General features: G+C 47.6%; 1 protein-coding gene across 9 annotated transcripts in view; it reads right to left on the reverse strand.

The window, feature by feature from the left end:
* Positions 1 to 14386, reverse strand: part of GLS2 (glutaminase 2) — a 33930-nt gene that overhangs the window by 3943 nt on the left and 15601 nt on the right. For 6 of the 9 annotated variants that reach the window (XM_082212517.1, XM_082212519.1, XM_082212515.1 and 3 more), the window contains exons 7-16: positions 12590 to 12648; positions 11114 to 11146; positions 9822 to 9880; positions 9524 to 9590; positions 8891 to 8941; positions 5728 to 5904; positions 4216 to 4347; positions 3397 to 3504; positions 1602 to 1663; positions 284 to 360 (exon numbers count right to left, since the gene is read on the reverse strand). In XM_082212517.1, coding sequence (XP_082068643.1) covers positions 284 to 360; positions 1602 to 1663; positions 3397 to 3504; positions 4216 to 4347; positions 5728 to 5904; positions 8891 to 8941; positions 9524 to 9590; positions 9822 to 9880; positions 11114 to 11146; positions 12590 to 12648 — 825 coding nt within the window. The remainder of the gene's footprint in view (positions 1 to 283; positions 361 to 1601; positions 1664 to 3396; positions 3505 to 4215; positions 4348 to 5727; positions 5905 to 8890; positions 8942 to 9523; positions 9591 to 9821; positions 9881 to 11113; positions 11147 to 12589; positions 12649 to 14386) is intronic. The other 3 variants (XM_082212512.1, XM_082212513.1, XM_082212516.1) reach the window with 3 other exon arrangements.

Raw genomic sequence — 14386 nt, forward strand, 5'->3', positions numbered from 1 at the left:
TCGAACTGCTAGGTTGGCAGGAGCAGGGACCGAGCAACGGGAGCTCATCCTGTCACGGGGATTCGAACTGCCAACCTTCTGATCAGCAAGTCCTAGGCTCTGTGGTTTAACCACAGCGCCACCCGTGTCCCTAAGTGGTCCATAGCCAGGTGCAAAAACACAGGGTAGAAGGACACCAGAGAAGTGCATGACTGAAGGTCTGAGGTGCATTGGGGCTGTGCAAGCCTGCAAGGTGCAAACATGGCCCTAGACTCATGAAACATTTGTGGCCCCAGCATGCTACCTTCAGCTGCAGCTACGTGAAGAGCTGTGCGGGAGTCGTAGTCTTTCTGTTCCATGTCCATGGCTGACAGGGCAAATCTAGAGGGAAGCCAAGAAGGGAGTCAGTGTTATTTCCAATGCTAGTTCTGCTCACAGACCCATTGAAATTAACGGGCTATTAGTCATGTATCTTAATTTCAATGGGCCTACTCTGAGGAGGACTACCACACAGAGCAATTTAAACTATAGACAGATAAACTAGATCCGTGTTTCCCAAACTTGAGTCTCCAGCTGTTTTTTGGACTACAACTCCCATCATCCCTAGCTAGCTAGATCAGTGGTCAGGGATGATGGGAATTGTAGTCCAAAAATAGCTGGAGACCCAAGTTTGGGAAGCACTGAATTTGATCAAGGATGGGGCACCTATGGCCCTCCACATGTTGTTGGACTACAATTCCCATCATCCTTGAGGCCACTGGCCATTCTGGCTAGAGCTGATGTAGTCCAGCTACATCTGGAGGGCTACAAGTTCCCCATCCCAGGGTTCCAGGGTTGTAAAGACTGCAGAGAGAATAATTGGGTGCACTCTTCCCACCTTTGATCAAATCTATGCTGCCAGGTGCCATAAGAAAGCTGCAGAGATAGCGCAGGATAGTGCGCACCCCAGAAATTATCTCTTTCAGCTTCTGCCTTCTGGAAGACGGTACAGGGTCATAAAGACTAAGACTAGCCGCCTGAGAAACAGTTTCTACCCAAATGCAATTCTGGTTTTAAACACAGTATAAGGAGTCTCTATAGGAGTATAAAGGTAAAGGTAAAGGGACCCCTGACCATTAGGTCCAGTCGCAGACAACTCTGGGGTTGCGGCGCTCATCTCGCTTTATTGGCCAAGGGAGCCGGCATACAGCTTCCGGGTCATGTGGCCATCATGACTAAGCCGCTTCTGGCGAACCAGAACAGCGCACGGAAATGCCCTTTACCTTCCCACTGGAGTGGTACCTATTTATCTACTTGCTCTTTGACGTGCTTTCGAACTGCTAGGTTGGCAGGAGCAGGGACTGAGCAACGGGAGCTCACCCTGTTGCGGGGATTCAAACCGCCGACCTTCTGATCGGCAAGTCCTAGGCTCTGTGGTTTAACCCACAGCGCCACTCGCGTCCCTCTATAGAAGTATATTGTATTTTAAACGGGGTTTCAGAGTTTTTAGGGGGTTTTGAATGTCTTATGTAGATTTTTCAATTTAATTGCTCTGTATGGGACAATGACAATAAAGATATCGTATCGTATATTGAAAGGCAGTTCAAGAAATCTCTCCCCAGCACTGGCTGGCTGGCCCATACCTCCGAAGAGCAGAGACATCGCCACTGTAGGCAGCAAACAGCAGGTTCACCACTGTCTTGTTCTGGAAGAGATGGAGCGAGGTGTTAAGAATGTAAGAGAAGTCTTACTGGATCAAGCCAAAGGCTCATTCTCACTATGGTCAACGAGATGCCCATGGGAAGCTTGCAACCCAGGAACAACAGCACTCTCTCCAACTGTGATTCCCAGTAACTGAAGGCGATGCATAACCCATGTGGCTAGCAGCCACCAACAGACTTATCCTCCATGAATTTGCCTAATCCTATTTTAAAGCGTTCTGAACATTTTGGAATGTGCTACAGCTGGGACTATTTGTATTCTCTGACTTCACCCACACAGTACAGTAGTACCTTGGGTTAAGTACTTAATTTGTTCCGGAGGTCCGTTCTTAACCTGAAACTGTTCTTAACCTGAAGCACCACTTTAGCTAATGGGGCCTCCTGCTGCTGCCACGCCGCTGGAGCACGATTTCTGTTCTCATCCTGAAGCAAAGTTCTTAACCTGAAGCACTATTTCTGGGTTAGCAGAAGTCTGTAACCTGAAGCGTATGTAACCTGAGGTATCACTGTACTCAAAATGTTATTTCTAGTCCTCCTCATTTTGGAGGTGTTCAACACTCCCAACGTACGCATGTTGATTAAAGCAAAAAATAAACAAATTCCTTCCTGTAGCATCTTAGAGACCAACGAAGTTTGTTATTGGTATGAGCTTTCGTGTGCATGCTCATACCAATAACAAACTTAGTTGGTCTCTAAGGTGCTACTGGAAGGATTTTTTTTATTTTGTTTTGACTACGGCAGACCAACACGGCTACCTACCTGTAACTAAAGCAAAAAATGTTAGTATTTGTAATGTAATTTAATTGGGGATATATTTCAAATAACTGGGAATATATTTCAAATAATTGATGGTACAGTGGTGCCCCACAAGACGAACGCCTCGGAAGACGAAAAACTCGCTAGACGAAGGAGTTTTTTGTTTTCTTAGCCGCTTCGCAAGACGCATTTCCCTATGGGCTTGCTTCGCAAAACGAAGCTTGCCTCGCAAGCTCCGGGGATAGCGGGGAAGCGCAGCGCATCTTCCCCGCTGTCCCCGGACCTCTTCTGAAGCAAGGGGCGGCGGGGAGAAGATCGCTTCTCCCCGTTGCCAGCCCCGCAATCTCCGGGGACAGAGGGAAAGGCGCGCGCGCCTTCCCCTCTCTCCCCGGAGCCCTTTTGAACCAAGGGGCTGCAACGGGGAGAAGCGATCTTCTCCCCTCCGCCCCTTGCTTCAAAAGAGGGGACAGAGGGGAAGGCGCGCGCGCGCCTTCCCCTCTCTCCCCGGACGGTCTCCATAGGAACGCATTGATTGATTTTCAATGCATTCCTATGGGAAACCGTGCTTCGCAAGACGAAAAACTCGCAAGAAGAAAAAACTTGCAGAACGAATTAATTTCATCTTGCGAGGCACCACTGTATTGGGGAAAGGAGGTGGCAGTTGGGAGCTGCTTGGATATTTCTGTGAGTTATTTCTTGACTGAGAAGGTGAGAGGTGCGGAGACTTATCACAGAAGCTATCTGGAGGAGTTTGTAAATAATACTTGTCCAGTCGTTGCCAGCCTGACAAGTAAAAAGTTTTTATCTTCAAAGCACCCAACAGCATAGAATCCAGAGCTTATTATAATAATATGCTGACGGGTCATTGGTGCAATTTTTATATATATATATTTTAATCATCTCATCCCAAGCTTCACTTCTGCCCTCTTCCACTAAAATCTGTCATTATCTTTCAGACAACCGTTTCCGTCATTACTCTAACTTCGATTCCTTCACGGCGTGGGTCCATCTTGCGGGTGCAGTGCAGCAAGTTGTCGTAGTTGTGGAAGTTGAAGAGTGAGACCAGTTCCTGCAGAAAGAAGAGACAAAAGGTAGCAAGGAGCATGCAAAGCACAAGGGAAAGTGGTCAGAAGTGGGAGCAGAAGTGTGAAGTCACAAGCAGAACATTTCACCACGAAACCTTCAAAGGGTTAAACCAGTGTTTACCAAACTTGGGTCTCCCGCTGTTTTTGGACTACAATTCCCATCATCCCTAGCTAGCAGGACCAGTGGTTAGGGATAATGGGAACTGTAGTCCATAAACAGTGGGAAATCCAAGTTTGGGTTTGGAAGGTCTTAAATAAAATCCGAAGTCTGCAGCAGGGAAAAAAATAAGGCAACTTCTAGATGTTTATAGATTATGCAAATGCATTTATAATAATAATAATAAGAAGAAAAAGAAGTTGTTTTATTTATACCCCGCCCTCCCCAGCCAAGACCGGGCTCAGGGCCAGGGTAAAAACAATTGATTAAAATACAGCTTAAAAACAAGATTAAGCACAACATTAAAATGCAGCCTCATTTCAGTAGAAACTCAAATCAAATCCCTGCCCCAATCACCTTTGCAAGCTGGTGCCTCTGGCCCTAACTGTTCCCCTGCAAAAAAATTCACCAAATGCCACTGGAATGGAAGTTAGGAGAGGGACTTCCACCGAGCCATCCCTCCCAATTCAACCATGTGGTTCTCACTGATGGCTTTATCAGAGCTCATTCTACCGGTTATGGCCGTGGGGAAACTCACCTGGCAAAACCCAATCCCCCTCGTGCTGTTGCCAACTTTATCCAGAGGGGGCGACAGACACATCACACCCATGACGTTGGGCACCACCAGCAAGATGGCGCCAGAGACGGCGGATTTGGCGGGTAGACCAACCTGAAAATGGGGAAGCAAAAGCGGGAGGGAAATTAGATGAAGGGCGAGGAACAAGCTTGCTTTTGAGTGGCACAGAATCCTTCCTCATGTTTTGTAAGAGCATATTGTTATGAATCAGGCCAGGGGGCCTTCTAGGCCTCCATCCTTTCCCCACAGTGGACAATCAGATACCTATTAGAAGTGAACACAAGGAAGACCTGAACATAATAATAATAATAATAATAATAATAATAATAATAATAATAATAATTTATTTATACCCCACCCATCTGGCTGAGTTTCCCAGCCACTCTGGGCGGCTCCCAATCAAGTGTTAAAAACAGTACAGTGTTAAATATTAAAAACTTCCCTGAACAGGGCTGCCTTCAGATGTCTTTTAAAGATATGATAGCAGCTTATTTCCTTCACATCTGAAGGGAGGGTGTTCCACAGGGTGGGCGCCACTACCGAGAAGGCCCTCTGTCTGGTTCCCTGTAACCTCACTTCTCGCAATGAGGGAACTGCCAGAAGGCCCTCGGCACTGGATCTCAGTGTCCGGGCTGAACGATGGGGGTGGAGACGCTCCTTCAGGTATACAGGACCGAGGCCGTTTAGGGCTTTAAAGGTCAGCACCAACACTTTGAATTGTGCTCGGAAACGTACTGGGAGCCAATGCAGATCTCTCAGAACCGGTGTTATGTGGTCCCAGCAGCCACTCCCAGTCACCAGTCTAGCTGCCGCATTCTGGATTAATTGCAGTTTCCGGGTCACCTTCAAAGGTAGCCCCACGTAGAGCGCGTTGCAGTAGTTCGAGCGGGGGATAACTAGAACATGCACCACTCTGGCGAGACAGTCTGTGGGCAGGTAAGGTCTTAGCCTGCATACCAGATGGAGCTGGTAGACAGCTGCCCTGGACACAGAGTTAACCTGCGCCTCCATGGACAGCTGTGAGAGCAAAATGACTCCCAGGCTGCGCACCTGGTCCTTCAGGGGCACAGTTGCCCCATTCAGGACCAGGAAATCCCCCCCGCCCACCCCCTGTCCCCCCAAAACAGTACTTCTGTCTTGTCAGGATTCGACCTCAATCTGTTAGCCACCATCCATCCTCCAACCGCCTCCACGCACTCACACAGGACCTTCACCGCCTTCACTGGTTCTGATTTAAAGGAGAGGTAGAGCTGGGTGACACAACTCTCTTGCAGTTTCCAGCAACTGGAATTCAGAATCCTGCCCCCTCCGCCCCCCTTCGTATGCCCCTGCCTGGGACCCCCGAGTATTGAGGGGTATATAAATTCAATATATCATCATTATCACCATCAAACACACACACACCCTCCAATACTGAAGCACACATAGTTGTCCCACATTTGCAGCCCACCAAAAGATACTGCAGACACTTACATGGAAGGCAAACTCCCCAGAGAAGTCATACATGCCACACGAGTGCATGAGGCTGAGGGTGTTGCGGACAGCTTCATCACTCAACACACACTCGCCCGTGATGGGGCAGATGCCACCATTGGCGAGTGTGGCCGCCATGACACTGCCGGACTCGCAAGTCACTTCCACAGAACACAGCTTTGCAGGGTGGAGGGAAAGGGAAAGGGTTGGGGGGGGGGGAACAGGAGGAAAAGTCATTATTGTATAATTAACAAAGAAGCAATATTCAAAGGTATGAGGATCATAATAGGTTCCAGTGTCGAGAGCAGGGGTCAGCAAACTTTTTCAGCAGGGGGCCGGTCCACTGTCCCTCAGACCTTGTGGGGGGGGGGGGCAGACTATATTTTGAAAGAAAAAGAAAAAAAGAACTACAGTCATACCCAGTGGCGTAGCGTGGGGGGTATAGGGGGGCCGGCTGTACCGGGCGCAACATCTGGGGGTTAGGGTTAGGGGGCGCAAATCCACGGGTTAGGGGGCGCAAATTACTTGCCTTGCCCCGGGTGCTGACAACCCACGCTACGCCACTGGTCATACCTCGGGTTAAATGTGCTTCAGATTGAGCGCTTTCAGGTTGCGCTCTGCGGGGACCCAGAAGTAACAGAATGCGTTACTTCCGGGTTTCGCAGCTTGCGCATGCGCAGATGGTCAAAATGACGTCACGCGCATGCGTAGAAGCGGCGAATCGCAACCCGCAGGTTGCGTTTGCTTCTGGATGCGAACGGGGATCCGGAATGGATCCCATTCGTATCCAGAGGTACCACTGTAATTCCTATGCCCCACAAATAACCCAGAGATGCATTTTAAATAAAAGGACACATTCTACTCATGTAAAAATACGCTGATTCCTGGACCATCTGCAGGCCGGATTTAGAAGGCGACTGGGCCAGATCCACTCCCTGGGTCTTAGTTTGCCTACCCATGGTTTAGAGCAGGCAAAGTCCGTTTCGGGGGCCTAATCCGGCCCGTTGGTTGGTCTAATCCAGCCCCTGTGGCAGTTTATTTCCTGGGGTAAAATCCTTTAAAAAAGGGTTAACAACTCTGGCCAGCCATTTGGCCGGCCCTCACGGCCCTTCACTTCATCAAATCTGGCCCTCTTTGAAAAAAGTTTTGACACCACTGGTCTGGAGCTATAAATAAGTCCCAGAAATGGACCCTGGACTCTGCTGAGACATGACATTGAAGGGCACAACTCTCTGTTTAACACACAGAGAAAAATATGCCGTCTTTCCAGTTAAAAGACTACAGGTGCGAGATTATGCATTTGAATATTTCTCATGTCAAAATCTCCCTTCATGTGAGAAAGTAGCATATGTGAGAGAAATCCCTTTTCACTGACATTCTAGGTACAACAGGTTTTTTACATGGATTGCAATTCAAACATGGAAAGTTTCTCTCCTCAGCTGCACTTTGAAGCAGTCTAGTCCAAGATGGGCTTGACTATCTATTCCCTCACCCCACCCTTATTTTCGCATAAGTTCTAAAATAACCTTAGCACTGATCCCCAAATCAACTAGGATCTGCCTGATTTTGAGCAGTGGACGGATTGCTTCTAGGAAAAGAAGCAAAACTGGACTGAACTTTTGGTTCCGTCATGAATCACCAGCCTAGAAGAAAACCTAGAATTGAATTTCTAAGAATGCCCTCTTTGCAACAGAGTTGGACACTAAGGATTCAAATCAATATAATTCTATGGAAATTTCAAACCAGGTTCCTCAACCCGCTTAAGGAGCAGACTAACGGTGGTGCAGGAATCTGTGTGTGTGTTTTGCAGAATCTGCTCCTGAATTTGTCCGTGCTTTTCTAGAACCAGTTGTTCAGGTGTTTGGGGAAAATCTGTCTTATTGAGGTTGGCTTTTCATAACTGAAGTTATTGGGGGGTTGGCAGGTTATTGTGATTTTTGACAAACATGTTTTATCTGTAAAGACTGGAGTGCCCTTTCAGATTTCAGCTGGAGAGACAAAATTCACATTGAGGTTCAAGGCCTACTCCTGGAAATGTGTGTGTGTGTGTGTGTGTGTGTGTGTGTGTGTAGTGGTACCTTGGGTTACATACGCTTCAGGTTACATACGCTTAAGGTTACAGACTCCGCAAACCCAGAAATAGTGCTTTAGGTTAAGAACTTTGCCTCAGGATGAGAACAGAAATCGTGCTCCGGCAGTGCAGCGGCAGCAGCAGGAGGCCCCATTAGCTAAAGTGGTGTTTCAGGTTAAGAACAGTTTCAGGTTAAGTACGGACCTCCGGAACGAGTTAAGTACTTAAGCCGAGGTACCACTGTGTGTGTGTGTGTGTGTGTGTGTGTGTATGTGTGTGTATGTGTGTGTGTGTGTGTTTCTTGAACTTTCATTAAAATGCAGTAGGCAATGGTTAGTTATAACAAGCCAAGAACAACTAACATAGGCCAGGGGAACTAGATACAGTGCAGGCATACAAGATAATTTCGCACATAAGAAAATGAGCAGACTATGAGATAAATGAATAGCAGATTGTGTTTGTCAGTGGTAAGAGTTTTGTTCCAGAAAGAATGAGCATGTATTACCCAGATGTGGCCTTATTAATGTGTGCAATAAATGGATACTGTGCTACAATGAATAAATCTTGCTTTGTTAGATCACTTTCTCTGCCAAAGCTATGTGCCAGACACCCTGGAAAGAACTTTAGCCTGTATAACCTGTGGAAGTCTTCAAGTGTCTCAGTATTTCCACTCTGGTGAAGGCCTAATCCTGGATATATTCAAGATTAAATGGCAAAAAAGCTGTGATTTTAACCTGTGTTATAAAGCGCTGCATTGGGAACCGCCCCCCCACCCCGCCTTCTTGAAACGGTGACCCTGCTATCTCTGTTAGCTATTAAGAATTGCTAAATAATCTATTCTTAGTATGTTTTTAAACAGATGGTTATTTTCCGTTGGGATGCAGGTTACATACTGAATTTAACAGATCCAGGCATCCACAAAAAAACTGCAGTACTGGGTTCAGCTGCAGTACTGCCACATCCAGTGGAAAGATCTTGCTTACTCATCTCTCTCACGGATTACACTTCCAGCCTCAATCCTCTTAACTTGGAAAATAACTCAGGAGGAACCCAAATTTCCAGCTGAGATGGGAGTCCAGAAAGCCAACTCACCTGGAAGTACAAGTCGAGAGCTGCCGTCATGTCCGCTCCCTGTGGAAAGCACTGCAGAGCAGGGAAGAAAATGAATACGGCAACATCAGACACTGTCAAGGATGGACCAAGACACCCGCTCTCAACATCATCCTCGTCTGCTGGAAAAATGTTTCCCTGCCTTTACCCCATTTTCTAGGAGACGCGGGTGGTGCTGTGGGTTAAACCACAGAGCCTAGGACTTGCCGATCAGAAGGTCGGCGGTTCGAGTCCCTGCGACGGGGTGAGCTCCCGTTGCTCGGTCCCTGCTCCTGCCAACCTAGCAGTTTGAAAGCACGTCCAAGTGCAAGTAGATAAATAGGTACCGCTCCGGCGGGAAGGTAAACGGCGTTTCCGTGCGCTGCTCTGGTTCGCCAGAAGCGGCTTAGTCATGCTGGCCACATGACCCGGAAGCTATACGCCGGCTCTCTCAGCCAATAAGGCGAGATGAGTGCCGCAACCCCAGAGTCGGCCATGACTGGACCTAATAGTCAGGGGTCCCTTTACCTTTTACCCCATTTTCTCGTTCTAAGTCTTGTATGGAATTTTAACGAAATACAAGCAACCAATAAAAAAATAAACAGAACTCCCTCCTCCTCTTCCTCTCCTTCTTACCTTTTTGTCTTTAAGATAATACCCAATGGCATAGTTCCGGTCTCCCGTTTCTTTCTCTGATTGAAACCTATTAAGACACACACACACACTCCTTGATTTCTCTCTCCAGATTCTGGGTTGCCCACCCTTCAGGAATGATCACTTACATTAAAAATGAGAGTTCCCTGCCCTACGTACCGATTTTAATCGCATCCACACTTTCTAAATTAAAAACAAACTCGCTGCTAGCAAAACAAGCGTTATTAGCATCTCTTGCGAAAGAAATACAGGGTGCCGTTGCCCCTCCTGCTGGCCTTACGTGGTATTGCTGAATCCCACATACTCGTTTCCGGCCATCTTCTTCAAATAATCCAACACCTAGAATCAAAGCAAGAAGGTCTTCCAGATATGTTTGTGATCCAGAGCACCGCCCCCATCTCTCTTTAGCTTCCTTTCCTTTTCCTGCTTATTGAAATTGTCAGTCGGTGAACAGTTCTTTTCCTTCAGTGTCCGTTTTATGTTACACAATATACTAGTATTACTTAATATACTAATAGGCACCCATTAGTAGTAGTATTATTTATTCAATTTATTTATTAATTGAAGAGAAGTATTCAATTAATTGAGTAGCAGCAGTAATATTAGACGACGGTGATGATAGTCTACATGTATTAGCTTGTAGACAGGGAACTTTCCCATGGCAGAAGATGGACAGAGGGTTGCCATTGATAATAATAATAAGAAATTATTTATACCCCGCCCATCCGGCCACTCTGGGCAGCTCCCAATAGAATACAGTCATACCTCGGGATGAATACGCTTCAGGTAAAGCATTTTCGGGTTGTGCTCTGCGGCGACCCGGAAGTAACGGGAAGCATTACTTCCAGGTTTCGGTGCTTGCGCATGCGCAGACACTCAAAATGACATCACACGCATGTGCAGAAGCGGCAAAACGCAACCCATGCATGTGCAGTCGCATGTTACGTTCGCTTCTGGATGCGAACGGGGCTCCGGAACGGATCCCGTTCGCATCCAGAGGTACCACTGTATAAAAAACATGATAAATACATCAAATATGAAAAACTTCCCTAAACAGGGCTGCCTTCAGATGTCTTCTAAAAGTCAGATAGTTGTTTATTTCCTTGACATCTGATGGGAGGGCGTTCCACAGGGAGGGGGCCACTACTGAGAAGGCCCTCTGCCTGGTTTCCTGTAACCTCACTTCTCACAGTGAGGCCCTCGGCAGAAGGCCCTCGGAGCTGGACTGATGGGGGTGAAGACTTTCCTTCAGGTAAACTGGGCCGAGGTCGTTTAGAGCTGCCTCAGGTCAAACTCCAACTGGACCTTTCAGAAATATTGCTGTCGTTCTGCAATTTAGCTGAGGAAAAACAACATTTGAAAGTACATCTCTGTAGGCCCTACAAGTTCCTCATCCTCCAGCACTAGCTTCCAAGGGATTCTGGAATCCCAGACCAAATCAGAACTCAGGATTGTTTTGCAAAAGAAATGACTTTGACTGTCCAGTGAATAGGTTTCCGTCATCCTGAGAAACCTGGGCCTTGAGAAACTGTAAAATGGAGATTTGAAATAAGTGGCAAAGGCCACACTCACGTAGTCAAACTTCTCAGCTTTCTTGCAGCCCATCTAAAAGAAAACAAGAAAAGGAGTCAGTTGAGCTCCGAAAAACTTTTGAGTTGCATCCAGCGAAGTCCTGCCCAGAGTAAGGTAAAGGTAAAGGGACCCCTGACCATTAGGTCCAGTCGTGACCGACTCTGGGGTTGCGGCGCTCATCTCGCTTTATTAGCCAAGGGAGCCGGCGTACAGCTTCCGGGTCATGTGGCCAGCATGACTAAGCCGCTTCTGGAGAACCAGAGCAGCGCACGGAAACACTGTTTACCTTCCCGCCGGAGCAGTACCTATTTATCTACTTGCACTTTGACGTGCTTTTGAACTGCTAGGCTGGCAGGAGCAGGGACCAAGCAACGGGAGCTCACCCCATCGCAGGGATTCGAACCGCGACCTTCTGATCGGCAAGCCCTAGGCTCAGTGGTTTAGACCACAGCGCCACCCGCGTCCCTTCCTGCCCACAGTAGACTCAGTGAAATTAATAGACCTAAGTTAATCATGTCCATTAATTTCAAAGGATGTACTCTGAGTAGGACTAAAATTCAGCAGCGGAGAGTATGTCACAGCACCCCCCACGCTACACCTCTGCTAACATTGGCTATGATTTTGTGTATCTTAGAGATACAGGTCAACCACAGAGACCCCAGATCATGCATTCAAATTAGGGGCAATAATCTGGATTCAGATCTTGATGCCGTGGGTCAGTCACCTAACCTGGGAGTCCTTCTATGACTGCTGTAGTCCAGACCTCATGTAAAGCTGTGAGGTTTACACTTTACTTTACTGAGGAAGAAAGGCCACACTTGGTATTCAGCGCCATTCTAAGTTACAGCCCATTGTTAACGACAACCACTAACTTGACTGAAGTACACCAGCATAATCTATAGTTTGAAAAAATGCTTGTCAGTTCACTCTGCATTTGAACACCTCTTAAAATATTGTAATCAAATTTTGCGCAATCGTTCCTGAGACCAAGCAGCAGGTTTTGGTCTTATGTTTGGATACAATCTGGGTGCCATTTTGAAACAAGATGTCCGACTGAACCTTTCGATAACTGCACTGATTTGAACCACCGATTTCAAAACTGCACCAAATTTTTGGCTTCTTAGAAGATCCAAGCGACACCAGGCACAAAGCTGCTAGTTCACTACAACCCTGAGCTGTGAACTTCATTATTCTATGGTTCTGCGATTCTGCTTGCTGTTGGGTGGCAACAAAGGCGATCCTCATGCAGTTATTCCTGTTAAGTTTTGTCCATGACTTGAGAACTTCCGAGGACAAAAGTAGTTCTCAAGGCATGGACCACTTTCCTTTCCAGTTCCTATTCTTCAGGACAGGGTTTGGTTGTTCCACAGGTGTGCTCACTCTACCCCCTTAATGTGATGTGCCCTCTTCTTTTTGTACTCTCGAGTGCAGGGCAACCCAAGCCCACCTCTGGAACTGTGACTACAGATGCCTTACCCTGATGAGAGAACTGATGACAATGGCCCCTGCATTCACCATAGGATTGTGGGGGATGCCTGGACGCAAAAAGAAAAATGCAGGGTTATTCAAACTTCACCTTGGTTAAGTCCACCAAGACAAAACCTACAGCCAGCCCAAGAACATAATATTGTCTGCCTACCCAATTACTGTATTTTTCGCTCTATAAGGCGCACCAGACCATAAGGCGCACCTAGTTTTGAGGGGGGGAAATCAAGAAAAAAAAATTATTTCCCCCCAGCCCCAAAGAGCAAAGAAGCCAAGACAGCGAGCAGGATGGATCCTGCTGGCTGTCCTGGCTTCCTCTTTAGCCGCGTGCAACCTCTCCCTGCCGGAGGGGTTGCGCGCGGCCAGTGGCGTAGCGTGGGGGGTGCAGGGGGGCCCGACCGCACTGGGTGCAACATCTGGGGGTTAGGGTTAGGGGGCGCAAATCCACGGGTTAGGGGGCGCAAATTACTTGCCTTGCCCCGGGTGCTGACAACCCACGCTACGCCACTGCGCGTGGCTATGGCACAAGCCAAGACAGCAAGCGGGTTGGATCCTGCTCGCTGTCTTGGCTTCCTTTTTAGCTGCGGGGCTGGGGAAGCCCGAGCTTCCCCCGACCCCAGCCCCCAAAACAGGTCAGGGAGCGGTGGCAAGGTTGCGAGCAGCCTTGCCTCCGCTCCCAGAGCTTGTGGGGCTGGCAGGAGAAGCCCGGGTCCCCCCCCCCAGGCCCCAGGGACCACACATTCGCTCCATAAGACACACAGACATTTCCCATTAGATTTTAAGAGGAAAAAAGTGTGTCTTTTGGCGCGAAAAATACGGTATGTACCAAGGGTGTAGCATGAAGATGGTACAACATCTTACTGAAGCTAAGCCACCCAGAATGTAGTGATCAGATGGTCTCACAGTAATCCCATCTGATCACTACACAGAGTAGCTGGGGAAACCCGCCAGCTGGGCGGGGTATAAATAATATTTTTTTATTATTATTCAGCAGATCTGAGACTGGTCAGTGCCTGGATGGGGGACCACCAGGGAGCTACATGTACACAACTTTGGAAGAAAAGCTGGATGTCAGTGTAAGAAAATGAAATATAAATACAATCAAACCTCGGTTGGTGAACGTAACCCACTCCGGAAGTCCGTTTGGCTTCCAAAATATTCGACAACCGAGGTGCAGCTTCCGATTGGCTGCAGGAGCTTCCTGCACTCAAGCCGAAGCTGTCAGATGTTCAGTTTCCGAAAAACGTTCGAAAACTGGAACACTCACTTCCGGGTTTTCAACATTCGGGAGCCGAAATGTTTCAAAATGGAGGCGTTTGGGAACCAAGGTTTGACTGTATATAAATATATACAGCCGGCATCAGTGATCATTGTGGAACATGACCATGAAACATTGCCCCTTATCATGCCTCAGCTTGGCCCCAAATTATGGGGGGTTTGTCTGACACAGGGACCCACACACAGAGAATGTTCTGGAATGACTGATGGTAACAATCTCGCATGTTCATGTTCCCATGCTATAGTGCCGGGAGCGAACCAGCAGTAGAAGCAAGTGGAGTTAACTCTTTATTAGAAAACAACAACAGTTAACTCTTTATTAGCAAAAACACAATCTGCACAGACCTGGCTCATTCCTGGTGGTCTCGCTCCATGAAAACCCATTGCAGAGACTCAAAGTCTCCGCCTCCTCACAGTCCCTGTTTTCATCTGAGAAATGTTGGAGGGTATGGGAAGAGGGAAGAAAACACGCAACTCCAAAGCTTTGATTGGGTTCATTTCAGCTCATTT

Source organism: Podarcis vaucheri (genome assembly GCF_965113315.1).
Source record: "Podarcis vaucheri genome assembly, chromosome: 2".
Taxonomy (NCBI): domain Eukaryota; kingdom Metazoa; phylum Chordata; class Lepidosauria; order Squamata; family Lacertidae; genus Podarcis; species Podarcis vaucheri.